The 9,059-nt window shown below is 39.8% G+C and overlaps 1 protein-coding gene across 1 annotated transcript in view; it reads right to left on the reverse strand.

Moving 5' to 3' along the window:
• Window positions 1-637: 637 nt before the first annotated feature.
• Window positions 638-9,059, reverse strand: part of ptn (pleiotrophin) — a 101,104-nt gene continuing 92,682 nt past the window's right edge. Inside the window, exon 5 of the mRNA XM_063218012.1 lies at window positions 638-802. Within this exon, the coding sequence (XP_063074082.1) occupies window positions 747-802 (56 nt within the window). The 3' untranslated portion in view covers window positions 638-746. The remainder of the gene's footprint in view (window positions 803-9,059) is intronic.

A 9,059-nucleotide genomic window follows, 5' to 3' on the forward strand; every position in this document is an offset into this window, starting at 1 on the left:
AGCCTTTTTGTTGTGCCATGAGTACCCCCTAACTAAAGTATTACTTCGCTTTTTCTATTCCAGAGTGACTATGCTCCATGCATTTCTTAGAGTAACATTTTTCCAAGTACCCCCTGCAGTGTGCTCGCGTACCCCTAGTGGTACAAGTACCCCTGGTTGGGAAACACTGCTCTAGGGGAGTCTATCACACCGCCCTGGTATGGTGACAATGCCTATTTAAAAACACCAAACACTCAGTAATGTGACACGCGACTCTTATTTGAAATGTTTCAACACTTCAAAAAGAACATTCAAGACCCTGTTGTACATCACAATAACCTGATCCACAACAAAAAATCACAAAATCAACAACAGCAAAAAAACAAAATAAAAAGGTTACTTTTGATTAGATTTTTCTTCTAATGTTAACCAACATCTCCCACGCTATAAACATTAGAGGAGTAGAAATCACCTATAAAATGTTACAGTTCATCCATCATAACATATGTAGGATAGAACAACATAAAACATGCACTGTAGTCATTTTTGCTACACAAGTCCACATCCTCTCTCTCTCTCTCTCTCTCTCTCTCTCTCTCTCTCTCTCTCTCTCTCTCTCTCTCTCACACACTCTGCTTGAGAACTACAGGGTTTTTTACTCTGCACCGGATGAAGGCCTACAGGAGGAAGAGGAGGAAGGAAGGAGGAGTAGGGGGATGAGAGCGTGAGATGAAGTAGACTCCTAGCTTTCCATTGCCACGGCAACGCTAGTCCATGGGAGTGCGCTCCTTCTTTCTTCCGTCCCGTTTGGGCTTCTTGGAGTCTGGGGAGAGAAACACAGAGGAAGTTTACAGTAAGTCAGTAAAACACATGACGGTAAACATGAGGCTAGAGTCTAGTATTACTTATTTTTCAGGAAGTAGTAATTTTAAAGTGCCTATAAATGTCTTATCTAGAAGCACACGGCAATCCTATGTGTTTAGCCGCTAGACATGTGGAACTGTCCTGTGCTTGCAGATAAGGCATTTATAGGCACTTAAAAATGTCAACTTCCTAAAAACTAAGTAGTGGTAGACATTGCTTTTACGGTATGCTATTACCCATCAGCATATAATTTACATGTCAAAAGAGATTATGGAAAGAGTCTAGCCTAGACTACAGTACATGGTCATCAGAAAGCCTTGTGGGGGGAGTTCCAAGAACATAGTTAAGTGATCTAAGTTGCAAAGTTGACTTAAGTGGCTATGGAAACACTGTTGGCAGGTGCCATTTAGTTATGATAATTTGGTCTCCAGGATCTTTTATTAGCTGATTTACTGATTTTACTGATTTATACTGCCGCCAGGTACTCCTAACCAGCTTTGTCACTGACTCAACTTCTTGAAATACCCCAGGAGCTGTTTTTAAGACCAGTTTACAGAGCTGTTGCTACAGTTTATTATCCCAACTCATCAATTTCTTACTACTTTAGACCAGACTGCAATTTCTGATGTCTTTGGTATGCCCTTGACGTCAAAAAGTGTTGCCAAAGGCACCCCCTTGTGTGAGCATAACTTCACTGATGGCTAGGGTTAGGGAAAGGTCTAGGTTTAGGCGACCTCGTCAACATGTGAAGTGGCAGGTATGCCCTCGGCAGGGCAAGAATTTCACGAGGGCCATGAGGGCCATGGCCCTCGTGCCCTCCCACTTTGGCCTTGTGCCCTTGAAAAAATATCTCCCAGAAGGCCACAGTGGCCTTGATGCCCTCTCTGACGCCTAATTGATTAAAATGCATGAAATTGCTTCTACAAAACACAATTTTTCTTGGGGGAGGACCAGCAAACCCCCCGGCCAAAAACATGGCCTCCTTTTTGCTGGCACAAATATGGTCACACTACCCTTCACACAGTCTTGCATTTTGCACTTCATTTGCTCTGAGTTAACAACAGCCAGCCTGATGAATATGGGTACATTTCAATTTGACAGCTAGACATTTTTTTAGTATAATTTATGGCCTTGGTGCCCTGGTTTTTGGCCTTTGTGACCTTACAAAATTGACAACTCAAAAGGCCAAGTGGCCTTGCCCATAAAATTACGAAATTCCAGGCCTGCCCCTCGGTGTCAAAATTGCTGTCTGGCCAACAGTAGTCAGAAATTAACGAGTTGGGATGAGACTGTTGACAGAGCCGGTTCCTCCACCGGTTGTACTGGGAACCATTGTCGCATCCATATCAATAAATGGATCCTAATGACAGAGACAAGCGGGTGCTGCCTCACCTTTCACCAAGAAAGTCCCTGTCAGCACAGTTCATCTACACAAAACCATTTACAAGATCTACATGGGAAAAGGCTGGAAAAGTTAAAATCACTATAGTGTCTCTCTTTTGTCATCATGTAGGCTATAATGAACTTACTGTACCACATTAAACTCACGACTACTACAGTATATATGGTACATTGTTAATACAAAATGTTATCCAAGTTACAACTTTATTGCAGTCTACCTTATTTATGTACCAAAACAATGACATTAATTTTACTGAAAAGTATGGAAACGTGTATGGGGTGCCAAGATTTTATTTGTGAACAAAATGTAGCCTACGTACACTGCAACACTGCAGAGCATTTTGGCCCCAGAAACACCTGTGTGTTTGAACCGTGTCCACAGAACACAGAAAAAGCTTTTATTCTGCACAGAAAATAAAATGTATGATTCATGTCACACATTAAATTCAGTTGCGTCTTTTTGTTTGATGGATGAAAGTCAGCTACGCTACTGTCCTAAAAGGACCTGGACACGCCAGGCCGTGTGTAGTGTGACATCAATCGCTGTATAGCCACTGTGCCCTCCAACTATACACAATCTCATAGTTATTATTTCAGAGGGAGACCACCACCACGTTACTCTTTCAAGATCAAGTTGCCTGTCACTTTCTTTAAAAAAAAATAGAGGAAGGAAAATGGGAAGAGTTGTCCATTTTTCAATATACTGTGTATACAGAATTGGAGCATACCAACAATGGCACACGCCATGACGGTTTGTGCTATATACAGTGAGTCCAATATGTATTTGATCCCTTGCTGATTTTGCCCGTTTGCCCACTAATAAAGACATGATCAGTCTATAAATTTATGATAATATGTATTCAAACATGGAGAGACAGAATATCAAAAAGAAATTCCAGAAAATAACTTAAAATAATATATTTTAATTTATTTGTATTTAATTTAGGGTAATAAGTATTTGACCCCTCTAGCTAAAGAAGATAAAGTGCTTTGTGGCAAAGCCCTAGCTTTCTAGCACTGAGGTTAGATGCTTCTTTTAGTTAATGACAATGTTTGTGCATATAGTAGAAACTATTTTTGCCCATTTCTCTTTGCACATTATCTCTAAAACATTAATAGTTTGTGGCTGTAGCTTGGCAAATGGGAGGTTCAGTTCTCTCCATAGAATTACTATAGGGTTAATATTTGGAGACTGTCTAGGCCACTTCACGACTTTAATATGCTTCTTATTGAGCCACTCCTTCGTTGCTTTGACTGTATGTTGTGTATTATTGTCATGTTGGGAGATCCAACAATGGCCCACCCATCAGTGTAGTGGTGGAGGGAAGGACGTTTGCACTCAGGACTGCACATTACATGTCTCCCTCCATCCATTCATTGACGATGTGAAGTTGTCCTGTGCCTTGGCCAGACAAACACCCTCAAACCATAATGATACCACTCTCATGCATGATGGTGAGGAGGGTGTTCTTGGGATCATAGACAGCAGTACTCTTTCTCAAAACACATTGAATTGTGATAAGGCCAAACAGCTTGAATTTGGTTTCATCTGACTACAGCACCTCCTTATCATATCCTAAACCAGTCTGATGTCCGTTGGCAAACCTCAAGTGGGACTGCGCAGGTTCCCTCTGAAGTAGAGGTACCATGTGTGCACTACAGGATTTTAAACCTCTGTGGCATTAAGTGCTACCAGTAGTTTTCTCAGTGATTTTGGTCCCAGTAGCTTTGATATCATTGCCTAGTTCATCCCGTATAGCTCTAGGGTGATTTGTTTCTGTTCTCATGATTATCAAATCCCTACAAAAGGTCAAATCTTGTATAGAACCCCAGACAGGCTGATGGATAGTCATTTTGTATTCCTCACATTTTGGAAGAAATGCATCAACAGCTGGGTCATTAATACCCAGTCTCTTTCTTGTGGTTTTGCAGCCCATTTAATCTTTGTTTAGGTCTAAAATCGTGTCCCTGATATCATTTGACCACTCTTTGGTCTTTCCCATGCTGGTGAGGTTGGAGTGTGACTGATTCACTCATACTATGGACTGATTCTGCTGATTCAATGTGTCTTTTATGCATGTTAGTATGTACAGGTGTCTTTAATTCAGATGACAAGTTGATTGGAAGTGCCCATCTGGTCTGTGGGCCCGGAACTGTAATCAGTTGGCAGGGGATCAAATACTTATTTTGCTCGATGAAATGGAAATAAATTAATATATATTCTCTTCAGTTAATTTCTGGATTTTCTTTTTGATATTCTGTCTCTCCATATTAGAATACATATTATCATAACATTTATTGACTGATCATGTCTTTGTTAGTAGGCAAACCAACAAAATCAGCAAGGGGTCAAATACATATTGGACTCACTGTATGTCAATGCCTTCAAAGCCCAAATAGTATGTGGGAATGTCTCCCCATTAGTCTAGTGATCTCTATACTGCATTTAGCTGACTTCCTTGTCTTCAGCAACAATGAAAGGCACCCATTTTAGCCATTAGTACATTGAAAGTGTATTTAGACAGTCATCTTGTTTACATGAGATGTTTGATTCCAAATTATCTCAATTTGGTTCCGCATAAGAATGAATTCCTCTTCGAAAACATAATGTAAACACTTCACAATTTGGAAGTTATCAAAAATGAAAACTTTATTCTGAATGAAGTGGGTGGTTCATTCCATAGTTAATTCCGAATAACTATATTCGTCAGTCATGAGAGCTGAAGGCTCTCACTACCACAGCTGATAAAAGGACACTGAGCAGAATGGACTCTCTGGAATACAAAGGACTACAATCACCCTTTGCACTCAGTCTTTGCCAAACACAGAAGCCTGTTCAGCTATAGATTCCACGCCATCACCTGCAAGACAGACACGCTACGAAGGTCCATTGTCCCCAGGCCATCCAGCTATTTAACACCACACAAAATGACACACAGAAAGTGATTGTCATAGGTGACTGGACCACATAACCAAGCCCCCACAACTACACACTTATCTGTACACCTTCTCCTCCCGCTGATACGCCATATCCTACCCCCACCATCTGCGCTTTTATCTGACTTTCCTACGCCTGCTAACCAGTGGTGGACAGTAACGAAGTAAATGTAATTCGTTACTGTACTTAAGTAACATTTTCATACTTTCATACTTTACTCAAGTATTTTTATTTGGTAAGACTTTATACTTTTACTTCACTACATTTCAAAGCGAAATTTAGGACTTTCACTTCGTTACATTTACAGAAACACTCGTTCCTTAGTCGTTCCTTTTTTTTTTTATTTAAGGCGATACACGGCAGGTGCATTCACTCATTTTTAATGCCCTGATCAAATGAAATCTGAGATTTCACGCTTGTGTGAAGAAAGTGAAACTGAATCCGATTGGCAGACTCAGAGATTCGCCATTGTGATTGGTTGTAATGTGTCACGTGACAACAAGCTCTACTGTACAGAATTAGTTTTAGAAGGAAAGCGAGCAGAGCAAGACCACTGATGTGTCCACTGTTGCGACTTGCGAGACGAATTGAAATAAGAAGAAACGGTACTTTCTAGTAACATGCGGAAAGCACAGCAAAACAATAAAGCAGGCGACAATAACGTTGTTAGAGTGTATTAATCTGCACGTCGTATTCGTTGTGTGAGGGGGGAGAGGTTTAGCTCGCAGGCTGCACTCGCCTGACAAGACGAAATTTGTCAGATAGGCTTCGCGTTTGAACTGAATAATCAGCAAATTGATACTTAATGTAGGCCCTACTGCTTATTTGACTTACTGTGCTATATCTGTGTTATGGCTTACAATAGAGTCACATAATTGCCGCTTTTGTAGCGTGTTGGTTTCTTGAGTCAAGTACACAGGATGCCTAAACATGCTGCTTATTCCAAACCATCCAGGCGCACAACTCCGTGATAGCATTCTTTCCCCTCAATACATTGCAGTATTTTCTGAAGTAGTTGGGGATATCAATTACTTGTCTAATAGACTCCCCTGTCACAAAAAAAAATATTTGCTTCAACTTTATGGAAAAGAGGCTTGTGTAAAGGGTTTGCATCTTTACATGAGGATTGCCATGCCTACCATATGTAGCAAAGTGAGGCTACATGCAACGTGTATCCTTGCAACATGTATCCTTTCCTTTAAGTCAGGTCAGTAGGCTACATTGAATATGAAAAGCACTGGCAATACCACCAAAGTGAGGTTGTAAAAAACAACAGTAACAAAGTTTAAAAAAAAAAGAGAAAAAAGTGGACTTTGGCTAAATATTGGCCCAGTGATGTGCACAGGCACAAAAGGCTTTTTCATGATCAGACAGATAAGTGTTCCAATTAAGTTGAATCAAGTAGGTTATTGGCAAATCATTGGAATCTAGAAAATAGAGACCATTACAAGTATATGAAGATGTTCCTAGCTTAGAATCGCAAGAAGTCTGTTTGTCCATACATAGGCCTAAGCCAACCTTAACATAACCAAACACTACATAATAATAATAATGATAATGATAATAATAATAATAATAATAATAATAATAATAATAATAATAATAAGCGGTCTACCAAAACCATAATTATAACAAAAATTAAACATACATTTAATTTATTTGGCTTTATTGGCTACTACTCTAACTCCTTGCTGTCACAAATAAGTAGGCCTATACTGGACTGTAGGCCTACGGCTGGGGGGTATTGTAGTAGTTGTTCTAATAGGCATATAATCAATTTCAGCCTAATCATTCTTAATATTAATGGCCCTTTCATGTGTTCTTTTGGGCATGTTAGGGTCAGTATTAAATGTTTAGAGAGGTGAAAATGAACTTCTGATGCTATAACATCCATGGACTTACTCCACAGTGTTTCTGAGGCCTGTTGGTATAGCCTATGCAAATCAGAGGATATTTAATTAGATATGACCAAACTAGGCCTACAACACTTAAATATTAAAATTGCACCAAAGGCTTCATTTTTAAGTTTTTACTTTTTACTTTTAGTACTTAAGTATTTTTGACGGCAGATACTTTTGTACTTCTACTCAAGTAAAAAAGTGAAGTTGAATACTTTCACTTTTACTTGAGTAGTTTTCAATGCAAGGTAACTGTACTTTTACTCAAGTACATAACTGGTGTACTTCGTCCACCACTGCTGCTAACCCCTCTCCCACAGGTTCTTCAGTCCCCCAACCCACACTTTATCCACTGGTTCAGCATGCAAAACCCCATAACCATTAGGCCAAAGATGCTTAATTTCCACCAATGAGCACTCGGAGCAGTGCACGCACGCACGCACACACACACACACACACACACACACACACACACACACACACACACACACACACACACACACACACACACACACACACACACACACACACACACACACACACACACACACACACACACACACACACACACACACACACAAGAAAGTAATTTAGTCCACATAATAAATCAATAGGCTAAATAGGTCATTGAATGGTTGTTTTGTCAACATAACAATGTTGGCATGTAATGGAAAATGTGACATGCCGGGGAGGATGTTTTTATGTGTTGCTATTTATATGTGAGACAGTATTGTGTGGTCAGCAGGTTCCAAAATGCCTGCTGCCAAAAAAAGCTAAACTGCTTCACCTTTTGACAGATTTCAGTCTCTCAGTTCCAAATCTACTGGCCTGTCCTAGTGATTGCATACAGAATAGCTTTTGCCCCATTTCCAAATTCATTTTGGCAATAAAATGGAACGCCAATTCTGCTTTTTTTGTCCAGAAAAAGAATAAAGTCGGCACCAGCCAATAGTCAACCCACCATGTCCATAAACAGAATAATAACCACCCTTTTCTGAGCATATGTGAATTTGTCTGTGCTAATGATTGATGAATAGCATTGCAGTATTACATTATGTTTTTTGTAAGAAAGCAAATGCACTCGCATCCTTGACACATATCAGCTTAACGAAAAACAGTTTGCATTCAGGGACAACTTAATATATCAAGTGTGAGAAAACGAAAGAAAGCCTTGCATGTAACGACTAGAGTATACCCAATAGATATACAAAGACACAATAACTATTGAGTCGTGGCATCGGATGGAAAGGAAATAGTCAAAGGAACTGAAAGAAAGAAAGAAAGAAAGAAAGAAAGACTGAAAGAAAGAAAGAAAGAAAGAAAGAAAAAAAGAAAGAAAGAAAGAAAGACTGAAAGAAAGAAAGAAAAAACCAAAGAAAGAAACAAACAAAGAAAAGACTGAAGGAGAAGCAATAAAGAATCATAGACCAGGAGTGCGTTTCTCGAAAGCGTAGTTGCTAACTAAGCGAACAACTTACTTGGTTGCAATGCAATTTCTCATGGGCAATAGAGGTGTGTCGTTCACGAACGAGCCGGTTCTTTTGAACGGCTCCCTGAAGTGAACGATGGGAACCGGATCACAGCTGGGGGAGCCACTCGACTGTTATTTCGTTCATTTTTCATTCATTTTAAGCACGTGACCTCGACCAGAGTAATTCAATTTGGGGAAAAAACACAATTGTTGGCCTTAAAGAGTGGCAAAAACGGTCTTTAGAAGCAGGAGAATAATCAGTTGTTGTTTGAACAAAATCACCTTGAGGTGGAGTCAAAATATTACACTCTAAACACTGAATAAATAATTAAAAAAGAGCCAAAAGAGCCAGTTTTTTTAACGGCTCTTTGAAAGGAACGAGCCACTAAGATCCGGATCCCGTCAAAGAGCCATAAATCCCATCTCTAATGGGCAACCTACTAAGTTGCTAACTGGTTAGCAACAATGCTTTCAAGAAAGAGGGGCCTGATCAAGACAGGCCGGCAGA

Source organism: Engraulis encrasicolus, chromosome 15 (genome assembly GCF_034702125.1).
Source record: "Engraulis encrasicolus isolate BLACKSEA-1 chromosome 15, IST_EnEncr_1.0, whole genome shotgun sequence".
NCBI classification, from domain to species: domain Eukaryota; kingdom Metazoa; phylum Chordata; class Actinopteri; order Clupeiformes; family Engraulidae; genus Engraulis; species Engraulis encrasicolus.